Source organism: Moschus berezovskii, chromosome 20 (genome assembly GCF_049115385.1).
Source record: "Moschus berezovskii isolate FMDL1 chromosome 20, NW_MosBer_1.0, whole genome shotgun sequence".
NCBI classification, from domain to species: domain Eukaryota; kingdom Metazoa; phylum Chordata; class Mammalia; order Artiodactyla; family Moschidae; genus Moschus; species Moschus berezovskii.
The window spans coordinates 66,234,623-66,262,543 of record NC_142479.1 but is presented as its reverse complement, the minus strand read 5'-3'; the positions used below and the strand labels follow the sequence as shown (position 1 = coordinate 66,262,543).

At 40.7% G+C, this 27,921-nt stretch overlaps 1 protein-coding gene across 3 annotated transcripts; it reads left to right on the top strand.

Annotated features, from left to right (window-relative positions):
• Positions 1–3: 3 nt before the first annotated feature.
• On the top strand, positions 4–27,166 carry MFSD11 (major facilitator superfamily domain containing 11). 3 transcript variants are annotated; one of them, XM_055408495.2, is made up of 14 exons: positions 4–610; positions 889–1,062; positions 1,553–1,608; positions 3,457–3,564; positions 4,130–4,209; positions 4,318–4,414; positions 7,849–7,907; positions 8,444–8,588; positions 12,981–13,021; positions 18,583–18,648; positions 20,137–20,262; positions 22,896–23,070; positions 23,781–23,916; positions 24,460–27,166. In XM_055408495.2, the coding sequence occupies exons 2-14, from the start codon at positions 967–969 to the stop codon at positions 24,622–24,624; spliced, it is 1,350 nt and encodes a 449-aa protein (XP_055264470.1). In that variant the 5' UTR covers positions 4–610; positions 889–966; the 3' UTR covers positions 24,625–27,166. The 3 variants fall into 3 exon arrangements, with proteins under 3 accessions (XP_055264470.1, XP_055264468.1, XP_055264472.1); XM_055408493.2 differs by lacking the exon at positions 4–610 and having other exon boundaries at positions 621–1,062; XM_055408497.2 differs by lacking the exons at positions 4–610; positions 23,781–23,916 and having other exon boundaries at positions 621–1,062.
• The last annotated feature ends 755 nt before the right edge of the window (positions 27,167–27,921 follow it).

Genomic DNA, 27,921 nt, shown 5'->3' with positions numbered 1-27,921 from the left:
CCTCTTCACAAAATGGCGCCCGCGCCACCCGGAAATGAATCTTCTGATTGGCTCATCTCACCCCGCCCCTCAACGTCCCTGCCGCGCGCCCCGCCCCTGCCCGGCGCGCTTGCGCAGAGTCGGCGGGCGGGTCGAAAAGCGCGGAGTCACTGCTGCTGGGAGGGGGAGCGGGATTGGCCGACAGTTGGAAAGCCCGCGAAACGCTCCTTCCGGCTGCGAGGCCCGTTGTGACAGGAGGAAAGGGAGGGCCTCCCCCGCTGGGCTCCGCCTTCTTTTCGTGCCAGTTTCTAATCTCGCAGCTTTTCTGCTGGAATCTCAGCCCTCTCTGTTAGAGGGGTATTCCTTCACCTTGCCCCTCAGTGTTTCCGTCTCCTCAGACCGGCTTCGCGGCCTCCAGGCCTCCTTCTTCAATTCCTGACTCCTTCGCTGGGTTCCACTTTTTAGCCCCCGCCTTTCCGGAGCCCTCGAGGTCCGCCCTGCTCCCTCCGAGCGGATGCGGGAGCCCTAGCCGCGAGCTTGCGCTTCCCCGGCCGCCCTGGACTACAATTCCCAGCGAGCCGAGCGGCCGGCGCCTCGGCTACGGTCAGGTGACCGGGTCGCCTGACCTGAGGTGAGTCAGGGCGAGGCGGCGGGGCCGTACCGGCTGCTGCATCTCGCCCTTGACTCCTGATTCTCTCTTGGCTCCTCAACTTGGGGCAGCGACTTTCTTTGCTCTTTCAGGGTGTCGGGTCCTTCCCTACTCGAATCGTGTGTTAGGAAGGTCCTAGCTAAGCCTGTGGGGAGAACTTCACCCTAAGCCCCGGATTCTACTCCAAGACCTGGAAGTTGACAGCTTGGCTGCCCTGCTCCTGGATCTGCCTCCTCTCATCATTTCATTTCTTCTCCCAGGATTGCAGTGGGTTCGCCTGGAGGAGAGCTGAGTGACTGTCCTAGGCTACTGCTGACCTCCAGCAGAGTTAAGCCAAAATGTCCCCGGAATCTAAAAAGCTTTTCAACATCATTATTTTAGGAATTGCCTTTATGTTTATCTTCACCGCCTTTCAAACTTGTGGAAATGTAGCGGTGAGTTGGACTTTGTTCTCCCTTCTTTGCAGTGCTTGTCGTCATGCATTCCAAAAATGATAACGTTTGTCTAATAGTACGCTTAAGTTGCACCTTTTAATTTGTCCCCTAACACTTACTCGTTTTCCATGATAAGATTTCATGTGTCAGACATCTCTTAGTGGGTTCGTTTATTTCTCTGATTTGATTTGGGGTTTATATGTTGACCTATTTATTTGTTATCTGTATTAAGGACTATATTAGTACTTAGACAGTTAAGGGAATAAACTAAAGCCTAGTTACAGATGGTCTTCAGCCCTCCCCACCTGACCTGCCCGCCATTAGCTTGCCTTCCGTTCTGTAGTCCTTTCCCTTCTCGCCTGTTGGTATTTCTGTATTAAGTATCCAGCATCTTGAATCTTTACTTTATTCTCACTACTTGGAGACAGATTTTCTGAGGGGGAGGGAGGTTACAAAACGTTTTCATTGATTAGTTTTATTTTCCACACAGCAAACTGTCATCAGGAGCTTAAATAGTACAGATTTTCATGGCAGTGGATATACCAGGTATCGTACTATATGATTGGTTGTACTTTGTATATCCTAGAAATTGCTTAAACTTCGTCAGAGTCACAGACAACATAAGATACTGTGGATTGTTTTTTCTTCTCTGTATCTAGACTGTTCAGGGGAGCATAATGTGAGAAAGGTGATGAGTTTAGGTTTCAAGTAGAATTAGACACTGAGTTTGAAATAGGAGATTCAAAACTTAATTGCTGTGGTATCTTAGGAAATTGCTTCTGTGTGCTCAGTTTGCTTGCTCAGGTTAATGTGTGTAAAGCACTTAACAGAGTGGCTGGCATTTAATAAGCACTCAGGTATTGTCATAATTACATCTTCCCTATCCTAAAGAGAGGATGTTTTATATGACTCTTGAAATATTTGTTGGTCTTCCTGTTTTTCTAATTTCATAATTATTAATATATTGTCATTGGGAGCTTTTAGATTTCATTTAAGGTGTTTAGTGGCAATTTTACAGGTAGAGAAAATGAAGTGAAAAGCTCTTCATAGGCCACTAGTACATTGTGGTTGAAGTTGGGAATATAACTCATACATGTATATACACACAAACAGATTTCTTAATTTCTCTATGGTTAAATGTTAGATTGTGGTCAGCTTCCCCTCCCACCCTCCCAAACTCTTCTTATTTGGTCTTTGTTATCTAACCTAAACCTGATTTTATGTATAATACTTGAGAGTAAAAAAATGTTACTATCCATTTTTCTAAGTGACTAATATCACAATTTTTACTAAAGTGTTTTCTTCATGTATATTGTAAACAACAGATGAAAGAACCATTGGTATTTGAGAAATTCATACAAGCCAAAGAATAATTTACTCTTTTTATAAATAGCATTTATAAATAGTGGCTTATAAACTTTTGAAATGGTCTTAGTCACACTTTGCTACATGTATACTGGGACCAGGTCTGCAGTAGCTGAATAATGTTCGAGTGAACCATTCAGTTCTGTTCAGTTGCTCAGTCGTGTTCGACTCTTTGCAACCCCATGAACCGCAGCACGCCAGGCCTCCCTGTCCATCACCAACTCCCGCAGTCTACCCAAACCCATGTCCGTTGAGTCAGTGTTACCATCCAACCATCTCATCCTCTGTCGTCCCCTTCTCCTGCCCTCAATCTTTCTCAGCATCAGGGTCTTTTAAAATGAGTCAGCTCTTCGCATCAGGTGACCAATGTATTGGAGTTTCAGCTTCAACATCAGTCCTACCAATGAACACCCAGGATTGATCTCCTTTAGGATGGACTGGTTGGATCTCCTTGCAGTCCAAGGGACTCTCAAGAGTGAGCCATTACATTGAGTTAAATAAATTATGGTTTAAATAAGTTATAGCTACATGATTATTTATAGCAGTGAAATTTCATGCCACTGCCAGGAGTTGTCAGCTAAATCTGTAGGGCAGACTGGTTGATGAGGGCCTCTGGAGTCAGATTCCCAGGGATGAGATTCTGGTTCCACCATTGACTAGCTGTCCAGCTGCACTTTTGACAAGTTACTTGACCCCTCTGTATTTCACTTCTCTTTTCTGTAAAAAATAATATGTTCTTCATGGGGTTGTATTAGCTGTATAATAATTCCCTGATACATTAAAAATCATATTGTCCAAGGCAGACTGATTCTTCTCATTTGACAGGACTTCAGTATTTTGAGCAAGTGAAAACTTTAATGTGACATTCAGTGTAAGGATGTAGTTATAAATTCTGACTAAAGAATATGAGTGGTTATTGCAAAAAAACACCAAAAGAAAACTGTAGACTCTAATTAGGTTTGAAAAAAAATTGAGCTTTGAGACAGTGTTTCAAGACTTTTTTTTCCCTTTTGTATGTTATGTGTACAGCATGGCAATTATTTATGGAGTGTTCTCTGCTTCAAATTTGATTACACCTTCCGTGGTTGCCATTGTAGGACCTCAACTCTCTATGTTTGCTAGTGGTTTATTTTACAGGTAAGTAATCCCGTTTTCTTTCATTTAATTAGAATGCCTTCAGCTTCTTTCAAGCATATAGTAAACTTGTGCTTTGAACTTGCTGACTTGGTTGGAATAGATTATAGGTAGTATTTTAGAGGTTTGGCTCTCTGCTTGATGCTTAGAGGTACTATTGTTTTAAAGTGATGGGATTTGTGTATATTTGCTTTCCTTTTGACACTAATATATATAATATCCAAAAACCTCTTTCTATAGACTTGAAAAGAACTCAGGTAATAATCTTATTTTGTATCAAGTAGATTAATGGGAATTAAATTTCTTCTGGGCTACAAACTGTAGTTCCACTGTGTGCTGAGCTGTTTGGCGAAGGCCAATTGCAAACCTTTATTCAATGTCTGAGTTCACAAATTTGAAATAGTAAGTTAGGAAATGACACTTGTCCTCTTTTTTCCAACACTGGAGAAGCCCTTTACAGCTTGAATTTTGAAAGACGAGATCCCTCAGAATTGATTCCTAGAAGGCATAATTGACATTCTGTTTCAGGTATTGTTTGACTGTAATACGTTGACCTGTTATATTTTAGCATGTACATTGCCGTTTTTATCCAGCCTTTCCCATGGTCCTTCTACACAGCCTCTGTTTTCATTGGAATTGCAGCTGCTGGTAAGCATTTTGATTTCTGTTTTCTGAGTGTAAGAGTATTGTTTATATGTTTAATATATAAAGTTAAATGCTTTCATTCTGTTGATAAACTTTTGATTTGAATTTTAGTGCTTTGGACAGCACAAGGAAACTGCCTGACAATAAATTCAGATGAGCACACTATTGGGAGAAACAGTGGAATTTTCTGGGCACTCTTACAATTTAGGTAATAATTCTTATGGCTCTATCTTTCCTATAATTTTTTTTTGTGTGTGTGAGACCATTATTTTAGATCCCGATTATGTTGAGAACTCAGATCTTCTTTTTACATGAGTTAAGTTCCTAGGTACATGTCATAGAGATTAAAGATTTTATGGGATTCAAGATGCATGGATCTACCTCATTGAAATTTATAATTAGCAAATGGAAAATAATATTAACCATAATGTGTATAGCATCTGTTATACTTTAGGTGGCTCACTGGTAAAGAACCTACCTGCCAATGCAGATTGGGTTTGATACTGTGGAGCAAGTGTATGACACCCACTCCAGTATTCTTACCTGGAGAACACCAGTGGACAGGGGAACCTGACAGGTTATGGTTCATAGGGTCACAAAGAGTCAGATAGGACTGAAGTGACTTGGCAGGCATGCATACTTTATTACATACCTTAGATACTACTGGGCTCTTTAATCTCAATAATAGTTACAATCTCCTGTGATGCTGCTAAGTCATTTCAGTCGTGTCTGACTCTGTGTGACCCCATAGATGGAAGCCCACCAGGCTCCCCCATCCCTGGGATTCTCCAGGCAAGAACACTGGAGTGGGTTGCCATTTCCTTCTCCAATGAGTGAAAGTGAAAAGTGAAAGTGAAGTCGCTCAGTCGTGTCCGACCCTTAGCGACCCCACGGACTGCAGCCTACCAGGCTCCTCCATCCATGGGATTTTCTAGGCAAGAGTACTGGAGTGGCTTGCATTGCCTTCTCCGAAAATCTCCTGTGATAAGAAGGTATTATCTCCATTCTACAGATTAGATAACAAAAGCTTAACTAAAAGTTAAGTAACTTATCCAGTCGTGGATTCCAAAGGCATGTCCTTCCCACCCAGTTATGCAACTTGACAACTGTTAACAGTTAAATTTTCATAGAGACTAACTCTATGGACGTTGAAGGATACAGCATGTTATATATTTCCGCAGTAAAAAGCAACAACAGGCATTCTGTCATGGAATCTGTCCTGGGGATTTACCCTCTTATCCTAAATGCCTAAAATTTTGGCTCTGGTAAGGCTTAACAAAAAAAAGAAAATGCAAAAAGGCAAAATGGTTGTCTCAGGAGGCCTTACAAAGAGCTGAGAAAAGAAGAGAAGCTAAAGGCAAAGGAGAAAAGGAAAGACACAGCCATTTGAATGCAGAGTTCCAAAGAATATCAAGGAGAGATAAGAAAGCCTTCTTCAGTGATCAGTGCAAAGAAATAGAGGAAAACAATAGAATGGGAAAGACTAGAAAATCAGAGATACCAAGGGAACATTTCATGCAGAGATGGGCACAATAAAGGACAGAAATGGTATGGACCTAACAGAAGCAGAAGATATTAAGAAAAGGTGGCAAGAATACACTGAAGAACAATGCAAAAAAGATCTTCATGACCCAGATAACGATGATGGTGTGATCACTCACCTAGAGCCAGACATCCTGGAATGCGAAGTCAAGTGGGCCTTAGGAAGCATTACCAGCACCCATCTCACACACTAGCAAAGTAATGCTCAAAATTCTCCAAGCCAGGGTTCAACAGTATGTGAACTTCCAGATGTTCAAGCTGGATTTAGAAAAGGCAGAGGAACCAGAGATCAAATTGCCAACATCTGTTGGATCATCAAAAAAGCAAGAGAGTTCCAGAAAAACATCTACTTCTGCTTTATTGACTATGCCAAAGCTTTTGTTTGGATCACAACAAACTGTGGAAAATTCTTAATGAGATGGGAATACCAGACCACCTGACCTGCCTCCTGAGAAATCTGTATGCAGGTCAAGAAGCAACAGTTAGAACTGGACATGGAACAACAGACTGGTTCCAGATTGGGGAAGGAGTTCGTCAAGGCTGCATACTGTCACCCTGCTTATTTAACTTATATGCAGAGAAATCCTGAACTGGATGAAGCACAAGCTGGAATCAAGATTGCCAGGAGAAATATCAATAACCTCAGATATGCAGATGACACCACCTTTATGGCAGAAAGCGAAGAACTGAAGAGCCTCTTGATGAAAGTGAAAGAGGAGAGTGAAAAAGTTGGCTTAAAACTCAACATTCAGAAAACTAAGATCATGGCATCTGGTCCCATCACTTCATGGAAAATAGATGGGGAAACAATGGAATCAGAAAATTTATTTTTTTGGTCTCCAAGATCACTGCAGATGGTGACTGCAGCCATGAAATGAAAAGATACTTGCTCCTTGGAAGAAAAGCTATGACCAATCTAGACAGCATATTAAAAAGCAGAGACATTACTTTGCAAATGAAGGTCCGTCTAGTCAAAGCTATGGTTTTTCTAGTAGTCATGTATGATTGTAATGAAAGCTGAGCACCAAAGAATTGATGCTTTTGAACTGTGGTGTTGGAGAAGACTCGAGAGTCCCTTGGACTGCAAGGAGATCCAGCCAGTCCATCCTAAAGGAAATCAGTGCTGAATATTCATCGGAAGGACTGATACTGAAGCTGAAACTCCAGTACTTTGGCCACCTGATGCAAATAACTGACTCACTGGGAAAGATTGAAGGCAGGAGGAGAATAGGACAACAGAGGATGAGATGGTTGGAAGGCATCACTGACTCGATGGACAGGAGTTTGAGTAAGCTCCAGGAGTTGGTGATGAGCAGGGAAGCTTGGCATGCTGCAGTCCGTGGAGTCGCAAAGAGTTGGACACGGCTGAGCGACTCAACTGAACCTGAAGGCTTAACAAATATGAATATTGTTTTAAGGGGTTGTATATTAAGAAACTGGAGTCTAAGTGAATAATTTCTTCCCTGTTGCTGTTTAGTCGCTCAGTCCTGTCTGACTCTTGCGACCCCAAGGACTGTAGCCCTGCCAGTCTCCTCTGTCCATGGGATTTCCCAGGCAAGAATACAACAAAGGAGTGGGTTGCCATTTCCTTCTCCAGGGCATCTTCCCAACCCAGGGATAGAATCTGCGTCTCCTGCATTGGCAGGTGGATTCTTTACCACTGAGCCATCGGGGAAGCCTGATTTTTTCCCTAGGAAAGTGCTAAATAAAGTATTTGATTAGATGCAGATAACTAAATCATTGGTCTTTTCACCAGTTCTTTAAAATACAGAATTTTAGAGGTAGAGTAAACTTGTTTCCTGGGGGTTATTTCCAGACTCAAATATATCACATGTTTCAAAGTGAGTCAGGTCTTTGGAGCCCAGTTCTGAATCAGGTTGCTGTCATGTGGAAAGAGACTGAGTTCCCTCTGGGTCAGTTGAGTTTTTCAGAAAGAGGGTGAAGTCAATACTTTTAAATGACTTAGGGCAGGTAGATAACTTCTTTATGTAGGCCTCTCTCTCTTTTTTTTTTTTTAAACAAGGAATGGAAAAATTATTTTAAAGCCCATAAATATGAAAATAACTTCCCAACGTCCTCTCCCTCCTTTTCTTCCCCCAGCTTGTTCTTTGGAAATCTCTACATATATTTTGCTTGGCAAGGGAAAACTCAGATATCAGGTTTGTTTTATTCACTGCTTTATTGAGCTACATTCAAAGCAAAATAACAGTTCCATGAACATTCCCAGTATGCTTGGTTCAGATTGTTTTAGTGAACGTTGGTACTCTAAGTCCTCTCAGATGTTTGCTTTTAATATCTTCCTTGGATTATATTATTATACTAGGAATACTAGGATTTACAGCTTATGACTGTGCTTCAAGTAGCGTCTCAAATTGTGGGAGAAGGTTGTGTATGTTTGGGTAGACTAATCAGTTGTCAAAAGAGCTTTTAATTCAGTTGTTTTGTCTATACTCTGATTAAAAGAATATGATTAAGTTCTTATGCTATTTTTCTTTTGGCTTATTAGTATTTCTCTAACTGAAAAAGGTGGATGTATTCTATTTATCTCTTTGTCCTAGGTTTTTACTGATGCAGTAAAGTAAAATTAGTGATGAAGCATGTGAATAGTTATAAACAAAATGCTGAACATGATGCTGACTCTGGAATTGTTTGTGTGGCCAGTGCTGTCTACTCTCTTCTTCTTCTTTCTCCCTAGAGAGTGACCGAAGAACAGTGTTTATCGCCCTCACGGTGATTAGCCTTGTGGGGACAGTGCTTTTCTTTCTCATTCGGAAACCAGATTCTGAAAATGTCCTGGGAGAAGATGAATCTTCTGATGACCAGGACTTGGACATCAACGAGTAAGAAGTTGGAAACATTCCTTTCTATTTTAAACTATATTTTGAATAGATACAGTCTAGAAATTACAAACCTGTTAGCCCTAACTGATATCCAGTATTGGGCAGACATGAGGGGAAAGTTTTAAAGCAAATAAGCAGAGAAAGAGGAGCTGTCAGGGAAGAAGAAGGGAAAGGAAGATAGACAGAGGTGGGGGAGGTAGCTAAAAGGTTTGTGGGGGGATTTTAGTCTGATCCAAGGTCACTTCCTGTGTGACCCTGGACAGTAGCAATGTTCCCCTGACTTTCTCTAGGCCTCAATTTCCTCCTTCAGTTCAGCAGACATCTTCTGTGTTTTAATATGAGGATATGGGCTCATAAAGTTAAATGGAAAATAGTCCTCAGTCACTTTCTTGGATCCAGGCTTAAAATTTTCCGATCATGTGGTACAAGTGAGTGGCAAGGCCACCAACAGTCATCATAGATGAGCTGCACTCTGGATTTTGCACTAACCTATGATGGTAGTTTCCACTGATATAATCTCTGCAGGGAAATAAGTACATAGTCCTGTTTTTCTAAAAATTGTGAGTAACCTTGAGCATATTTCTTATGTATTTGGCTGTGCTGGGTTTAGTTACAGTATGTGAAGTCTTAGCTGCGGCATGCAGGATTTTTTAGTTGCGGCATGCAAGATTTTTTAGTTGTAGCATGTGGGTTCTTTAGTTGTGGCATGTGAGATCTAGTTTCCTGACCAGGGACTGAACCCAGGCCCTCTGAATTGGAGGCATGGAGTCTTAGCCACTGGACCACCAGGGAAGTCACATGTTGTTATTATTTTTTTTTTTTTTAACAAAAGTTTATTTTTAAATGTATAGCAGGCTCTAAAACAACAGGTGGCAACAGATGTCATGGCTGGAAATCCAGATGTTTAAACAGGAATGGAATTAAGGGCCTTTATTTCCTCAGGCGCAAGGAACAGCTTTTTAACAGATTTCTTCATTCCACTTGTGGCCAGGGGTCCATTCCCTGAGACCTCTTCTTTCCGTTTCTGCTTGAATGTCTTATCTTCCTCATCCATCCCCTCAGCCTGTTTCTTGGACTGCTTCAGTGGCTGCTACTTGCCATCTTCAAGGCCAGACATGGCACCTTCTCCCCCTTTACCAGGCCCTACCACTGAAAGCAGGGGCCTGTTTAAGTTGTAAGTAAAACTATCTAAAATCTTGCAGGTGATTTCTCTGCAGGTAATCATCTAGATTTGAAGAAAGGGGAATAATAAGTCTTTACCACTCTTGTGCTGTATGAATTGATCAATTGTGAAGCTTGCCTTATAGAATTTTATCTGTTGTTAAAAATTAGGCATTGAACTTTCTGTACTGCCTTTTTAAAGCCCCAAAAGGGCATAAAATTCTCCAGTCACAGGATCTTTAAGCATTCAGAATTGGCACTGTTCCAAGCAAAAGAGAGGTGTTTATACGAGCATACATATGTATATATATCACATATTTTTAAAAGCATAAACCAATGGATATTGGAGAAGGGGTCTCCAAAGATGAATGACACAAACTTAACAAAAATTAAACATTCATTCAACAAATGTTAGGGGCTGTGAAGACGAATACAATACATCCCTGTGTTCAGGGAACTTTGCTGCTAGACAAGGGATCATGTAACTATCATAAGGTATAGTGCGGAGTGGTTCTGCTCCACCTTGTAGATCTTTCTCTCTTCCTGAATTGTCTTCCCGATTTTGAAACTTCTACGTCTTTATTGCATAAAGAGCACTGTGCATGCACCAGCCGTCTTCCAAAAGGTAGGGAAGAAGTAATGAGCAGGACAGAGAAGTCCCTCTTCTTATGAAACTTAATTGTAGACGGGCTGGGTAGTCACCATGCATGTTAAGAAAACAGCAGAGTGAGTTCTGCCAGACAGTGAGAGAGGGGAAGGTGGGGGATAACTGAGTGGTGAGAAGGTGTGGCGATCAGCTGATGTCTGTTGCAACAAAGGCCAGGTGTGCAAAGAAGTGTGGGGGCTGCCAGAGGGCCTGCGGGATGTGTACAGTGCAAGTAGGAGTATCTGCAGTGGACAGAGAGATGACTACATCAGGATATGGCGGGAGTTTGGATTCTATTCTTGGTGTGATCAGAAGGCACTGAGGAAATACATAGGATCTGATTTTAAAGGATTCCATAAAGTGGAGTCCACTTGGAATGATTTACAGCTGAGCAGTAGCTGAGTTGATTATATTTTAATAGTCTATAGTGTACAAATCAGTTCCTACTTATTTGGGGCCTGGAGTGTGAAATAGTATATCCACCCTAGTGGCTCTGTGGTAACGAATCCACCTGCCAAGCAGGAGGCACAGGTTCAATCCCTGGGTTGGGAAGATCCCCTGGAGAAGGCAGTGGCAACCTGCTCCAGTATTCTTGCCTGGGAAGTCACAGAGGAGCCTGGCAGGCTACAGTCCATGGGGTCACAAAGAGCTGGACGCGACTGAGCGGCTAAAACACCGCCGCCACCACCCGATCTTATCCACGGACAAGGTGAGGGTACTGTCATTGAATGGAGTCTACAGAGTATTTGCTGCCAGGGATGGCATGAGGTGTGGTTTTTTTAAATTTAATTTATTTTAGTTGAAGGATAGCTGCTTTACAACGTTGTGTTGGTTTCTGCCATGCATCAGCATGAATCAGCCACAGGGGTATGTGTATCCCCTCCCTCTTGAGCCTCCCTCAGGCATGAGTTTTTATGGTGGGGGAAAGTGTTTTCCTCTTGGTTAAAACAGATTACCTTTTTTGTGTCAGTAATTTAAGTCACCTGATCTCCTTTTAGGTTTTTTCTTTCGGTTTGTTTGTAAATGATATCTTTTCAAGATCTAGGAGTAGATTTGGCTGATAGAATAAGAAGTGTAATTTCTTACAGACTTTCTTACCATAACCTGGAAACACTTACCCTTAAGTTACTGTATCGCGTTTCCTTCTCACAGGTAAGGGATAGTGTCCCTGTTTTATAAATGAGAAAGTAAAAGAGAAATGAAGCCACTTGTCTAAAACCACACAACTAATAAGTGGCAAAGCAGTCGTGAAGAGGAACTCAAAAGCCTCTTGATGAAAGTGAAAGAGGAGAGTGAAAAGGTTGGCTTGAAGCTCAACATTCCGAAAACAAAGATCATGGCATCTGGTCCTATCACTTCATGGGAAATAGATGGAAAAACAGTGGAAACAGTGTCAGACTTTATTTTTTTGGGCTCCAAAATCACTGCAGATGCTGATTGCAGCCATGAAATTAAAAGACGCTTACTCCTTGGAAGGAAAGTTATGACCAACCTTGATAGTATATTAAAAAGCAAAGACATTACTTTGCCAACAAAGGTCCATCTAGTCAAGGCTTTGGTTTTTCCCGTGGTCATGTTTGGATGTGAGAGTTGGACTGTGAAGAAAGCTGAGCGCTGAAGAATTGATGCTTTTGAACTGTGGTGTTGGAGAAGACTCTTAAGAGTCCCTTGGACTGCAAGGAGATCCAACCAGTCCATTCTAAAGGAGATCAATCCTGGGTGTTCATTGGAAGGACTGATGCTAAAGCTGAAACTGCAATACTTTGGCCACCTCATGCGACGAGTTGACTCACTGGAAAAGACTCTGATGCTAGGAAAGGTTGGGGGCGGGAGGAGAAGGGGACGACAGAGAATGAGATGGCTGGATGGCATCACCGACTCTGTGGGCATGAGTTTGAGTGAACTCCGGGAGTTGGTGATGGACAGGGAGGCCTGGCGTGCTGTGATTCATGGGGTCATGGAGAGTCGGACACAACTGAGCGACTGAACTGAACTGATATTGTGCCCAAACCCATATAGCTGGTGATGATGTTGCTTTTAATACTGAAGAACCACAGAGTAATTTTTTATGTGGTTGGAGTGGTGGAAAATTGAGCCCTCATGATTTGCTTTTATAGTTTAGAAACAGCAGGGTAGAGGAGATTTTTGTCCTGCCTGATGTATCATTTCTTTCTTTCCTTTTAAAATTTTTTTCCTTTTTTTGTCTGGGTTGGGTCTTTGTACAGCTTGTGGGCTTTCTCTGGTTGTGGCTAGGACTTTTCATTGCGGTGCATGGACTTTTCTTGACAGGCTGTAGAGTGTGCAGAGAAGTACCATTTCTGAAAAAGACATGCATGACTCTGTGCCATAAATTTAATGTGAGAGAATCATGTTCTGTGGTTAATAAAGAGCCACCCAAGTAGCACTTTACCCACAGTCTCTGAAGCAAGGACACCTTGGAGCAGGGAACATTGAGGCCACTGAAGTGTTTACCAGACCACATAGAAAACAGAACTTTTACAGACTTAAATGAAAATGTGATAGATTTTTGTTTGTTCTCTTTTTCAATTTTCTGGGGAAAAACTTCTTTCTTTTTATCTTTTCAGGTCTCCCCAGAACAACATGACAAAGGCAGTAGATGCATTTAGTAAGTATTTTCTGTATCTGAAGTGCAGGAACTGTTCAGGAACAACTTTCCCCCTTTCTCTGGTAGCTTTGCATTGACAGTACCCCAGTATTTTCACGTTTCTAGGTATACTGCTCTGAAATCTGCTTGTCTTCTCAATAAGTATCTCTAACATGAGACCTGTGAGGGATGGAGAATAATTCAGTGCCCTACCTGAGTGCGTGTGTGAGGGAGGCCCGAGGAGGAGGAGGTGGAGGTTTAGGAGTTTCTAGGAGGAAGTGAGGTCACAGACCACTTCTTCAAGCATTGCTTGTCATTCCTTAGAGCAGAGGCTCTGGTGGCCCAGTAACGTGTAAGACCCATCATCCTCATCTGTTGAGGGTTCTTCCTGGCTAAACCTCTTGACGTGTTTTATTTTGTTCTCACGACAAATCTGTGAGTATTATATACTACATATGTATCATTATCTCCATTTTATAGAAAAGAAAACTGAGGCTTGGCAAAGTTATTTACTTAAGGTCAAACAAGGAATTTCCTTCTTGTTGTGAGAGGCCTAGAAAGACATGTTGGCTTCTTTGGTGAACATAAAGTCAGGCAAAGGGAGGGCAATGACCTTCAGGCTTATGGGCTGGTTCATCCAGCTTTGGTGAGACTTGATGCAGCCTCTATGCTCTGAACCCCGCTCTGGCTGTCTCTTTATATTAACCAGATTCAGGATGTACTTTCTAGATAGTTGCACCAGCTTTGCCTCAGATTCTCTGTAAAATGAGACACTAACAGTGAGGGCCTCACACTTTTATCACAGAGCTGGTTGGTTCCCTAGTGTAGGGTTTGGTAGTAATAGGATACTGGGCTGTCAGGTTTGAATGGGGAGAAAGAAGGCAGCAGCTAAAAAAGATAAGGCATATAAGGTGCTCTGGGGCAAGAAAATTTAAATTTAGGCAATGGTTCCTGGCATTTGGGGAGCAATGTGAATTTAGGAGGTGGCAATGAAGCCAAAGGCAAAGAGAAAGGGAAAAGAATGTCCAGGCTTTAATTTGCTTGTGAGCCAATGTTTCATTTGTTATTTAATCATGATATTCCATCAGTTGATGCTGTAGTAGGTATTGAGCAGAAAGGATTCCTGCTTATTTAAAGGCACTTAAGTTCCTCAGCTCAATGTATATGTTTAATGCAATTCTAGAAAATTTCAATGAGGATTTTTAAATTTATTTTTTGGTCCTGATTAAAGGTTCCTCTGGGAGAATAAACATCTGTCAATAGCCAACAGAATTTTTTAAAAGAACTTTCCCTAGTAAATATCAAAACCTATCATGAATTCATTTGAAAACACTGAAATACAGACAGCACTGGAACAGCAGTCTAGATGCAGGTCTGTGCTCATAAAGGAATGCGGAATAATGAAAAGAGTCTTAAGAGCAAGGCCAGACAGATGACTGCCTGGGAGGAGTGTGAACTCATGCTTCCCATCTTATACTGAAATTCCATGCAGATTAAATGTGAAAGTGAAACCGTAATAGTGACTGTAAGAAATTAATTTGGTCGAGGAAAGCCTTTCACAGGTCTGTCAAACAGTAAGGGAAGTGTGCTCTTTTTTACCTAAAATATAAAATTTCAATCTCTCACAATAATCGAATGAAGTTAAAATGGCAGGAAAGATATTTACAGTATATGACAAAGGGTTATGAACCAATAAGAAAGGCGTGCATTTCAGCTGTTGTGTTGGAGAGAAGACTCTTGAGAGTCCCTTGGACAGCAAGGAGATCAAACCAGTCAGTCCTAAAGGAAATCGGTCCTGAATATTCATTGGAAGGACTGATGCTGAAGGTGAAACTCCAATACTTTGGCCACATGATGCAAAGTACTGACTCACTGGAAAAGACCCTGATGCTGGGAAAGATTGAAGGGGATGACAGAAGATGAGATGGTTGGAAGGCATCACCGACTTGATGGACTTGAGTTTGAGCAAGCTCTGGGAGTTGGTGACGGATAGGGAGGCCTGGTGTGCTGCAGTCCATGGGGATCACAAAGAGTCGGACACGACTGAGCAACTGAACTGAAGAAAGGCATAAACACTCCAGTAGAAAAAAGTTATAAACAAAGGAAAGTTATTAAAAACTAAAAGAAATGCAAACTAAGAAGTTTTCTATTAAATTTCCAAAGATAAATAATTCTTAGTATATAGGCTGTAGGTACTTAAATGCATAAGACCACATGTTTAAGAATACAGTCCTTGAATTACTTTCTGAAGATTGATTTATCAGTAAGAATCCCTTAAAAATGTTTATCCCTTTACTCCAACAATTCCACTAATAGGATTATCCTCAGGAAATAATTTAGAATTTTCACCAAGATTTAGTTACTATTTATATTAGTGAGAAATAGAAATAATTTAAATATTCGAGTACAAAGCAGCTATCCAATAGATTACTGTAGCCATTAAAATGATTACTACAAATGTTAGAAAATGTTTGCTTTGTTTTATGAAAATAAATTGTAAAACAGTATAAGTAGTGCATTTCTTTTTAAAAAGCATAAAGCCTGGGAGGAGACTCATTAAGGTGTTAGATTATGGTTATTTTCCTTAATAGAATAAGTTTATTGAGATGTAATTCACATAGTATATAGTTCACCCACTTGTATAATTAAAAGTATATAATTCAGTGGGTTTTAGTATATTCAGAGAGTTGTGCAGATATCACCACAATCAGCTTTAGAACCTATTCAGATAGTTATGTGGTCTAGTGGTTAGGATTCAGTACACATGTGGCCAAAGTTTTTAAAAAAATGTAGAACCTAATTACCACCCTCAGAAGAATCTCTACGACCGTTAGCAGTCAGTTCCCATTTTCTTCCCTTTCCATTTCCTCTCCCAACCCCAACCCCAGCCCTAGTTATCCAATAATCAACTTTCTGGCTACAGATTTGCCTATACTGGACATTTTGTATGAATGGAACCATAGGACTTGTGGGCTTCTGTGATGGGATTCTTAGCATAAGTTTTTGTGTGGTCATTTGTTTTCAGATCTCTTGGACGTATACCCAGGAGTAGTGGGCTTGCTGGGCCCTGTGGTATCTCTGTGTTAAATCTTTTAGGAACTACCAGGTTATTTTTCAAAGTGGCTGTACCATTTTACATTCCTACCAGCAATGTACGGAGATTCCAGTTTCTCCACTTTCTAGAGTTATCTTTTTGATTATAGCTATCCTACTAGCCCCTGATGATTCAGACGATAAAGAATCTGCCTGCAATGTGGGAAACCCGGGTTCAATCCCTGGGTCGAGAAGATCGCCTGGAGAAGGAAATGGCAACCCACTCCACTATTCTTGTCTGGAGAATTCCATGGACAGAGGAGCCTGGTGGGTTACAGTCCAGAGGGTTGCAAAAGTTGGACACGACTGAGTGACTAACACTATCCTAGTAGGTGTAAAGTGTTTTTTTGTGGCTTTGATTTGCATTTCCCCAATAGCTAAGATGTTGAGCATATTTTCATATGCTTATAGGCATTTCATCACTTTGGAGAAATTTCTGCTCAGATCTTTTGCTCATTTTTAAATTGGGTTATTTGTATTATTATTTTGGCCACACAGTGTGACTTGTTCCCTGACCAGGGATTGAACTCCAGCCCTCAGAAGTGGAAGTGCTGAGTCTTAACCAGTGAACTGCCAGGGAATTCCTTGTCTTTTTTGTTATTGAATTGTAAGAGTTCTTTATATATTCTAGATGAAAGTGCCTTATATATATAGTTTACAAATATTTTCTTCCATTCTGTAGGTTGATTTTTCTCATTTTCTTAGTAGTATCTTTTGAATCATAGAATTTTAAAATTTTTTATGAAGTCTGATTTATCTACTTTATCTTCTGTTGTGTGTGCTTTTGGTGTCCTTGGAAGACTCCAAGTCACACAGATTTATTACTGTATTTTTTTGTAAGAGTTTTATAGTTTTAGCTTTTACATTTTGTTCTGTGATCCATTTTGAGTCAAGTTTTATGGATGTTGTGATGTAGGAATCCAGCATCATTCTTTTGCATGAGATCAGTCATTCTAGCACCATTTGCTAGAAATACTATTCTTTCTCCCATTGAATTGTGTTGGCACCCTTGTTAAAAACCAAATGACTGGGAATGTAGGAGTTTATTTCTCAATATGCCTGTTCTTATGCCAGTACCATGCTGTGTTGATTATTGTAAATTTTGAGTCTTCATCTTTGTTCTTTTTCAAGATTATTTTGGCTGTTATCAGTCCCTTGAATTTGCATGTGAATTTTAGGATCAGTTTGTCAATTTCTTCAAATAAATTATATTGGCTTTTTTTTTTGAGAAGTTTTAGGTTCACAGCAAAATTGTCAATATACATAGATTTCCCATTTATGTCCTGCCCTCACCCATCTGTAACCTTCCCCGTTACCATTGTCCCCCATCATTGTGGTACTTTTGTTAACTGATGAACGTACAGTGGCAGCATCATTACCTAGAGTCTGTTGTTTACATTAGGGTTCCCTCTTGGTGTTGTACCTTTTAGAGGTTTGGACAAATGTATGAGGACATGAATTCACCATATAGGATCAGACTAGATTATTTTTCTTTTTAGGTTATGTTTTAACATTTCCTTTTGTTAGCTAAATCTTCTGATTGCTCAAAAGCAAATATGCTTTGCTAATATGATTTTTCTAATTAAAACTATTGTTTTAAACTTTATTAATCATGTATTTTTTTCTGGAAGTATATGAAAATGATTGGTGAAAATATCTTACTGATTTTAGTCTCACTTTATTTTAGTGAAATTTAAGAAAAAAGCTATCCTCTTTTGTATATGAAGAAATTCAGGACAGAGTGTCTGTGACTGATGTTGAGTTTCCTAGTCATCCACTGAGTAGGAACTGAAATCCGGATCCGCCATTAGTTTAGGATCCTAGATAAATGGCCTTAAGTTATGAATTGTGAGCAGGTTCAAAGACAGTTAAAATGTGCAGCTTTTAGAAATGCATTTTCCACTGTAGATTTCAACTAAGTTAAACAACAAAAATTAAAAATTAAAGGGATCAGAAACAAATGAGCAGAACTAAGGTTTCAGTCCTTAGATCCAGAGACTGAGAATCTCAGGAAGTGGTGGTATCCCAGCTTGGGGTGGTCAAAAAGCTCTGGGCTGATTCTGACCTTGAGTCCAGCCTTAAAGCTGCCCTGGGACAGTTGCTTAGGGAAGTTAGCACTTTGCCAACTGTTGACTCCCTAACCTTTAATCAAGTCTGTTGGAATAGTCTGTTGTTTTGTTCTGTTTCTTTTCTCTGTTTCATGTTTAATTTGTTTTCATGAGAGCTGGAAAAGGTGTTAGAGAAAACACAACTCTAGAATATATTTTAACAGTTGAAATCAGCATTTTACTTACAGGGCAGGTTTAGTTCATATGTTAAGCATTTTAATCTGAATCATTAACCTGTGTCCCAGTGTCTCTGTTTACTGGCATTATTGACAACAAGTAATAATGAATTGGTTGAATGAATATTTTAGCATTTTTGTTTGGTTGATTAAAATCTAGTTAAGTACTCCTAATTTCTTTTTCTTTCTTTTTTTTTTTTTACAGAAAAGTCTCTGAAGTTATGTGTCACCAAGGAGATGCTCCTTCTTAGCGTTACAACTGCTTATACAGGTAATGGAGTTAATTACAGTGTTGGTTTTCTGTAGCTGCGTAATGACAGTAAGTGTCGAAAACAACTGTGTTAACTTTCTCACAATTCTGTGCTTTGACCTGTCTCAGTGAAATGGTTTTTCTGATGGTCTCAGTTGGGGTCTCTTGTGGCTGCCTAAGTTATAGCGTAGCTGGGGCTAAAACTTCCAAGGTAGTTTCATTGGCACGTCTGAAGGGGTCTAATGCCAGCTGGGTCTCATCTCTCTCTGTGTCTCAGCGTTTGTGTGACCCCTTCCCATGCTGGTGAAAGCAAATCACAGGGCCAGCCCAAATTCTATGTAGGGGAGGATTCTGTACAAGGGATTGAAAAGCAGGAAGCTTGATTCATCTCAACCAGTGATTCTGGGACAAAATGGAGCACTACAGAAAATAGTCATGAGTAAATCTTTGCAACTTGGATATGAATTAAGATAATTTCCAATAAAACAGAATGAATTCTGTGGCTTCCAGTGATGATGTGATGTGGTAATAGGTGGAATAGGCTTAGGTATTAAGGAAATGTGTTTCCTTGTCAAGCGTTGCTCTAATATGTCAATTATTACTTTTGCCTTTACAGTTGACCCTTGAACAATGAAGGGATGGATTAGGTGTGCTGACCTCCCCTGTGATCAGAAATCTATGTGTGACTTTAGTCAGCCCTTTCTGCACAGTCAACCAACTGTGGGTCCTGTAGTACTACAGGGACCTGCACAGTTCAAACTCGATTTGTTCAAGGTTCAACTCTGTGTGCCTCATAGGTATAGGTAGAAACGTCTTATTTTTAGGCTAAATAGAATAAATATTAAACATCTTCAAAATTCAGGTAAGGTTTTGTGACATTAAGGAATCAGGTCTTCTACTGATTCACTCTAATTTTTTACCCAAATTTTAAAAATTTCTTTTCCTGGGAAAACATGTTTAATTAAAACTTTTTCCTTTAAGCAAAAGTAGATAGTAGGTATTAGTCTTGTCACCATATGTTCCTGTTCCTTTGGAAAGCTATTAATAAGGCTAATGAGCACTTTAATTTACCTTTTACAAGTTTATGTTAATTATGTCCTCTGTCCACCCCCTTTCTCTGCAGAGTGACTGTTTTAACATAAGACTGTCTTTGCTTATTTGAGTTGTATGTTCTTATCTGAAATATGTGACAATTGACATCTCATGGCTAATTCCTTTTCATCAGTTATGTCACGTAAAATTATGCTCTGCTAGGGAGTAGCATTTCAGTCTGAGTGAATTTTGTTTTATATATGCATAGCTCAAACTAGACATGAAAGAAAAACCAGGAAAGGGAGACTGTGTTTTTTCAATACAAAATCCAGTGCTTTGTGATCCGCAGTTGGTTTACTCTAAGGATGTAGAGACTTGAATGCAGAGAGCTGATTATGGGACTTGAGTATCTGGATTTTGGTACCCACAGTAGATACTGAAGGACAACTGTAGTTTAAATCTGACTCTTTTCTAAAGGTCTGGAACTGACTTTCTTCTCTGGTGTATATGGAACCTGTATTGGTGCTATAAATAAATTTGGAACAGAAGAGAAAAGCCTCATTGGACTTTCTGGCATTTTCATCGGCATTGGAGAAATTTTAGGTTGGTTTAAAAAATTTTTGCATTAAATCAGTTTGTTACAGTTATAATGGAAATGTTAAGTATATTTCACTCCTCTGTCCTTGGATTTCTATTTCTTTGCTTATTTTTATCCACATGGGTATGTCTGGTTTTTCTTTTATTATCATTGTTCTAAAACTAAATTAAAAACTTCTGCCAAGTAATTCAAGACAATGCCATAAGTAAGAAAACAAACATTTTTGCTTTATGTTTCCCAGATTTTCCTCTTAAAATACTTAGGGAAGGTGTATAGAATCCCTGTATTTCTTGTTCTCTGAATCTCTGACACCAGTTATATGTCCAGCAGTACAGCTGAATTCTGACACTAACTCCTAGAGTTAGCATCAAACCACACAGGTTCAAGGGTACAATCCTGCAAGGCAAGCCTCACTTCCGACGCCAGTCCAAGTCCTGAGTCCCCAGGCCATCTTCACTTCTGTCCAGCTTGGTTATACATTCAAGGGTTCCTGCAACACCCCTGGGAAATGCTATACTTATTGTTACAATTTATTAATAAACGGTGTAGATGAACAGCCAGATGAAGAGCTATTTAGGGCAAAGCCCAGAATGACCCCTGGTGTAGGAACCTCCGTCCCCTCGGAGTCTGGGATGTGGTACCCTCCCGACACGTGATGCAGTCATCACAGGAAGCTCTCCCAAATCTGTTGTGTGGGGATTTTTATGCAGATCTCATCATGGTGGATTAAATCATGGCGGACTCAATCTCTAGCCCCTCTCCCCTCCCCTGAGATGGGGGGTGGGGCTGAACATTCTAGCTTTCTAATCAAGACTGGGTCCTTCTGGCAACCAGCCTCCATCTTGACTAGAGCCACCCCCACAGTCCTTGAGGGGTCAGCATTAACTCAGGTGTGCTTGGAAGGGGTTAGTTAAGATAACTGGAGACACTCCTTTCATTGAGGAAATTCCTCGGGTTTCAGGAGCTCTACGCCAGAAAGTGGGCCAGAAGAGGACAGGCTGAGACCACATCTCTGGTTTGACTATACCACCAGTTACTCCTGCAGCAGAGATCCATGCAATGCTTGCAGTAGTGGATGCTGTGTATCGTGTGAGGAGCTTCCCAGAAACTTTCTTTGCATCCATTCTATGAACAAAACATGGAGCTTACAGTCTTGGGGAAGAACACAGGCGATAAAAAAAATCTGAAACTTAGAATGTCAAAGTGATAAGCACTGTGGAGAAAGGGGGGGTTGGTGTATTTTTTTGTTCCTTATAATTAATTTTAGAACATTTTCATTGCCTTTTTCCAGGCAACTGCTAATCTACTTTCTCTGTAGATATGTTTATTCCGGACATCTCATGTGAATGGAGTCATACAATCTGTATTTTTCTGTTGTTCCTGGCTTATTTTACTTAACACAGTGTTTGCAGGGTTTTGTCATGGTGTAGGATGTATCAGTACTTCATTTCTTTTTTCTTTTTTACTTCATTCCTCTTTATAACCAAATAATATTTAGTCATATGGATCTACCACATTTTTATTCATCCATTCATTGTGTCATGGACATTTGGGTTTTCGCTTTTTGCCCATTATGAATAATGCTGCTGTGAACATTTCTGTATAGTTTTTGTGTGATCTTATGTTTTATGTAAACCTAGGACTGAAATCGCTGTGTCAGGTGATAGCTGTGTTTGACCGATTTGTCTAATGACAGGTCCTATTTTCCTGTTTCTTTGCATGCCTGGTAATGTGGATACTAGCCATTATGAACTTTACCTTGTTGAGTGTGGGATGACTTTTACATTCCTGTTCATGTTCTTGAGCTTTGTTCTTGGATGCGGTTCATTTACTTGGAAACAGTGTGACTTTTTGAGTCTTTCTTTTTAAGTGTATTGGATGGAACCAGAGTAGTGCTCAGAGGAGGGCTAATCATCTCTCTCTCCCAAGGGAAGACCCTTTCGTGAATACCCAGTGAATAATAAGATTTCCGGTCTGGCTGGTGGGACCAGGTACTCTTCCCAGCCCAGTGTAGGGCACTAATGCCACTAATCCTCTTGGAAAGTTCTTTCTGATCTCTGCTACTCACATCCTGTGCTGATCAGCTTTCCTTTCTGATGCCCTATCCTGGAAACTCAGGCACCTTGGTCTCCCCAGACCCTGAGCTTTTCTCGTCTCCTCAACTCAGGGAGGCTGTGGGCTTCCTCCTGCCTTCCCTCCCCGTCTCCCCCTCTTCCCGATCTCCTTCTCCTCTCCTCCCCGCTCTGCTTCTGCCCTCCCCCTTTCCGAAGCCCACCGCCTCTCAGTCAGCTGGGGCAGGGGTGGGCCTCACCTCATTTATTTCCTGTCTTTTGGAGATCACTGCCCTTTGTCACCTGAGAATCTGTGTCTTCAAAACCATTGTGTCATATTTTTGGTGTTTTTTTTTTTTTCCCAGGCTGGGGGTAAATTCAGTTCATGTTATTCCATCTTACCTAGATGTCTGTCCTGATTTTTATAATTTCCTTTGTTTCAGCAGTTATTTCTTATTTTGTATATTCGTGCTTGCTTTCTTTCTTATTGTATTAAATTCACTATTTGTCCATTTATTTTTTCAAAACTAAATTTTTGATATATTAACTTGGCCTTGGATTTTTTTGTTTCTTCATTGATTTTATAGGTGGAAGCCTCTTTGGCCTGCTGAGCAAGAATAATCGTTTTGGTAGGAATCCAGTTGTTCTGTTGGGCATCCTGGTGCATTTTATAGCTTTTTATTTAATATTCCTCAACATGCCTGGGGATGCCCCCATTGCTCCTGTTGAAGGCACTGACAGCAGCGCTTACATCAAACCCAGGTACAGTGACTGCCCTTTTTCTAGTAAGTAAAGGAAGGGCAGGAGGTAAAGGATGGCTTGGAATTTAGAATGGAGCAGTTAGTTGTTTTCTGTAAGTCTGTTATAAGGTCATTTGTCTTGTGTTAATGGAGCCAGAATGAATTTGAATGGAAATCCATAGAGAATCGCAAGTTATTTTTGTGATTGTTGGTTTTAACCTTTCTCCCCACTAAATCTTTTTCTTGATCTGTGAAGGATCATGTAAGTGTCTGCTTTGAATTCTTTTATCTCTGCCTTTTGAGCATTGAAATCTCTAGAAGTTTGGGCTTCAAGGAAGAGTAGTGAGGAGCGAGGGGTGATCTGTCTGCTGGGTCGGCCACCCAGACCTTTCACAGTGTTTACGGGAGTTTTGCGGGTGTCATTTTACTGCACTCAACCCTTATATTCATTGTTGTCGTGGCATTTATGTCTGGATCCACAAGCCAAGGGCAGCCCTATCCCACAGTGTTTGCTTTCCTGATAGTTAATAGACTAGAGTTTGCTAGACTGTGAAGGTAACAGCATTTGAGCATAAGTTCTTTCTTTGTAAATTCCAGTGTTTATTCATTCTTGTTTCATAAACTTGTTTAAATTGGAGAATAAAATGTTTTTGTGGGTGAGTTGCTGTTACGTTTTAAACAACTATCAAATATTATTATTAATGCTCACTCAATTAATTTTATTTTAATCAGCAAAGAAATTGCCATCTTCTGCAGCTTCCTGTTGGGTCTTGGAGACAGTTGCTTCAATACCCAGCTGCTTAGTATTTTAGGTTTTCTCTATTCTGAAGACAGCGCCCCGGCTTTTGCCGTCTTTAAATTTGTGCAGGTAAATTCTTCTTTAGACTGTGTTTAATGGCGGGTCTTTTTTAAGTCCTATAACTTCATTTTCTTAATGTTTCTTAAATGAAAGTCCAGGAGATCCTTTAAAAGGATTTCTGATCATAATGAGGAGACAATAAGTACTGTGATCTTTTTTGTCCCATCACTTGTATAAGAGATTTTACATTCCGGCCTCTGTGGCTCAGACTTCTTTCAGTAGATACTAGAATTCATGGTGTTCACAGATAACAAGTGTGCTTCTCACTGTGCATGCACGTAATTTTATCACTCCAGTTTTTTTTTTTTAAACAAAATACTGTTTTAAATAACAGACTATAGCTTACTTGATTATTCCCAGCTCTCAGGGGGACTTGATGGTGCGTGTCTGTGAGCTAGTGACTAAGGAGGTGCCCCCTAGATGCAGAAAGAGCAGAGAGCAGTGACAAGAAGCCGTGGGTCAGAATGGTGGGGTTCATTGTGGGGTTCGTTGTGGAGTTAGCTGGGTCACCTGTGCACGTTTCATGATCTGTTTTGTCTTCTTTATTCTTAGTCCATTTGCGCAGCTGTGGCATTTTTCTACAGTAACTACCTTCTTCTTCATTGGCAACTTCTGGTCATGGTGATATTTGGGTTTTTTGGAACTGTCTCCTTCTTCACTGTGGAGTGGGAAGCTGCTGCCATTGTAGCCCGGGGCTCTGACTACCGAAGTATTTGAAGAAAGGCGCCAGTGAGAGGAGGCCGCCTCTTCAGACTCTCGGCTGAGCGGCAGGGCCGGGCAGAGGAGGCCACTCTCATCTTCACCATACCTTGGAGGCTGTTTAGGATGGAAAACTCGAGATCTAAGACTGCTCAATCTGCCAGAGTTGGTATTCAGGTTTACAGATATTGTTTAAAAACTAGTGAAATAAGGGAAACTTGTTCTGTCAGTCATGTTGTTCAGAGATGTTGTTTTTCAGTTCATCTGTCTCACGTTCCTTATGATCATGTTGTAAATGTAAATGTTTTCTTCTGCCCCCTGTTCTCATTGAAAGGTCATGCTTTGATTGAAACTACTAGGCCATATGTGTATGAAGACTGGTATATCGTATGAAGACTCTTACAGGGTGTGACTGTGTGTTACTGTGTAGTAATAGGGAGCCGTATGTCTCTGGGAATGATGTTTAAGTAAATCATGTAACACTGAAATGGAATCTTTGAAAAGATTTGCACATTTTTGATAATTTTTCTTGTAGTTCATAGCAAGAGGGGTGCTAATCAGGTGTTATGAAATGAGGTAAAAATTGTCTTCAGTTCAGTTCAGTTCAGTCGCTCAGTCGTGTCCGACTCTCCGCGACCCCATGAATCACAGCACACCAGGCCTCCCTGTCCATCACCAACTCCCGGAGTTCACTCAAACTCATGTCCACAGAGTTGGTGATGCCATCGAGCCATCTCATTCTCTGTCGTCCCCTTCTCCTCCCGCCCCCAACCTTTCCTAGCGTCAGAGTCTTTTCCAGTGAGTCAACTCGTCGCATGAGGTGGCCAAAGTATTGCAGTTTCAGCTTTAGCATCAGTCCTTCCAATGAACACCTAGGATTGACCTCCTTTAGAATGGACTGGTTGGATCTCCTTGCAGTACAAGGGACTCTTAAGAGTCTTCTCCAGCACCACAGTTCAAAAGTATCATTTGTAAATGAACAGAAACACACTTAAGAAAAAATACATATTTACTGGTGGCAGCTTTTGCTAGCAATTTTTCTAGAGGATGCAGTGCATAAAAAACAAACCCAGAACATGTAGTGAAGTCTAAGCTGTGGCAGCAGGCCATTGTCACTAAGAAACACCATTCCATATGCATGTCTGGGAATGGAGTCTTAACTATTTGGGGAGATGTTTAGAATGGAAATGTTAACTTTAATCCATAAGAGCTTTAAATAATTATTTTAATTGAGATATAATTCAGAAATCATAGAATTCATCATTGTAAAGTATACAGTTTAGTGGCATTTCAGTACATGCACAGTGTTGTATAACTATCACTACTATCTTTTCCAGAACATTTTCATCACCCCAAAAAGAACCCTCCGTGCCTACTAGTAGTCATTTCCCATTCTCTTGCCTGGCACCGGTGGTCAGTAATCTGTTTCCTGTCTCTGTGGATTTGCTTCTTCTGGACATTTCCTATAAATGGGAAAGCTCACTTTTAAACTTGAAAATTAACTGTACAAATCAAGAGTTTTTTGGCAAAGTAGATTTAATCAAGAAGACAAACAATATTTTGTTTTCTATTATTTTTAAAAACCTGCTTAGCAATTTTATGGAGAGTGACTTTCAGACTTGATGGCAATTGCAGGGAATTGTGGTTAGCTGGAACCCTTAGAGAAATTGCATTTGTATGGAACACTAAACTCATTTGCTCCAAGTTGTAAAATTTTGGTTTTCTTTCTTGAAGTTGAGATAAACTCAGTTGATAGTTGATTTTATAAAAATTGTAAGTGCTGTTTCAGAATTAATACAAATGAATTTATTATCTCTTTAAGCACATTATTGTTTACTCAGATATATTTGTTTTCTATCACTGTATGGCAGATGACCCCAAAACTTAGCCATTTCCCTGGTGGTTCAGATAGTAAAGAATCTGCCTGCAATGCAGGAGACCCGCATTTGATCCCTGCATTGGGAAGATCCCCTGGAGAAGGGAACGGCTACCCACTCCAGTATTCTTACTTGGAAGAATTCAATGGACAGAAGAGCCTGGCAGGACCGTGGGGTCACAAAGTCAGACATGACTGAGCAGCTAACAATTTTTCTCACTAAGCACATTATTGCTTACCCAGATGTATTTGTTTTCTATCTCCATATGATATATTACCCCAAAACTCAACCACTTAAAACAAGACCTACGTATTCTCTCATAGTTTCTGTGGGTCTAGAATCTCAGCATGGCTGAACCAGGTCCTCCAGCCAGCTCAGGGTCTGTCACAAGGCTGCAGTCAAGGTGTGACCCAGGGGAGGACCTGCTTCTCACTTAGTCTCGTCCTTGGCAGGAGTTGGTTCCTCACAGGCTGATGGACTAAGTTTCTCACGGCTGTCCTCATCAAAGAAAGCAAGTGAAAAAAGCCAGAGGGAAGTGCCAGCAAGTCATAAGTCACCATCTTTTATCACTTAATCTTGAAAGTGACATCTCATTACTTTTGCTATATTCTCTTTACTAGATGCAAGTCACTAGTTCCTGGCCACACTCAAGGAAGGAGGTGGGGGTTACACCAGGGAGTGACTAGAACTGTCTGACAAGGCTGCCTGTCTCACATTCAGCTGGGAACTGGGCCCTGCATTCCCGTGTTCCTCACTCTCCCAGCGTCAGGCTCCCTTTGCTTATGATAGGTCTGTAGAATTAGGCTGCAGAGGTTCAGTAGCCTCTGTTAATACTACTGAGTACATTCTCCCAGGGCAGCCACAGCCTCTTATCACTGCTGGTAGGATTCCTGGTAACTGCTTTCACAAGGGAAAAGAAAGGGAGTGAGGGGAGTCTGTCAGGAACACGACTTGTGGGCCGCCTCCCTCCTGTTGTTATATGTGATGCTCTTCACCTTAAGTTCTGTGCTCATATTTTGTGTTTGGGTGGGTTTCGTTTTGTTTTTTACTCAGTCTTTGTGTCTATAAATAGTGTTGGCCTTGGTGGGCTCTTTATTTGACTGATAACAGCTCATGTTTGAATTTGTATCATTATTTGAATTTGAAATGTGGTATGAAATAAAGAATTTAATTTTTATGCTTGTCTCATGTACTCTGTCAAATAATTTATGCTTCTGGGTAAGTAAGTCTTCACTTTGTCTCACATGGGTGTGTGTGTATGAGTGTGCTGTTCTTTTACTGCAGATTTCTATATATTGAAATTTGGCTTAGCCCTGGAGCAACCTTTATTGAGTCACAACTGTTTTACTCTGTGAAGGGGTCCCCCCATCCACCTCTTCTTCCCCATACCCGCAGGTGTGAATACCTTAAAACCTAGGCTTTGGCTGTTTACACTGAG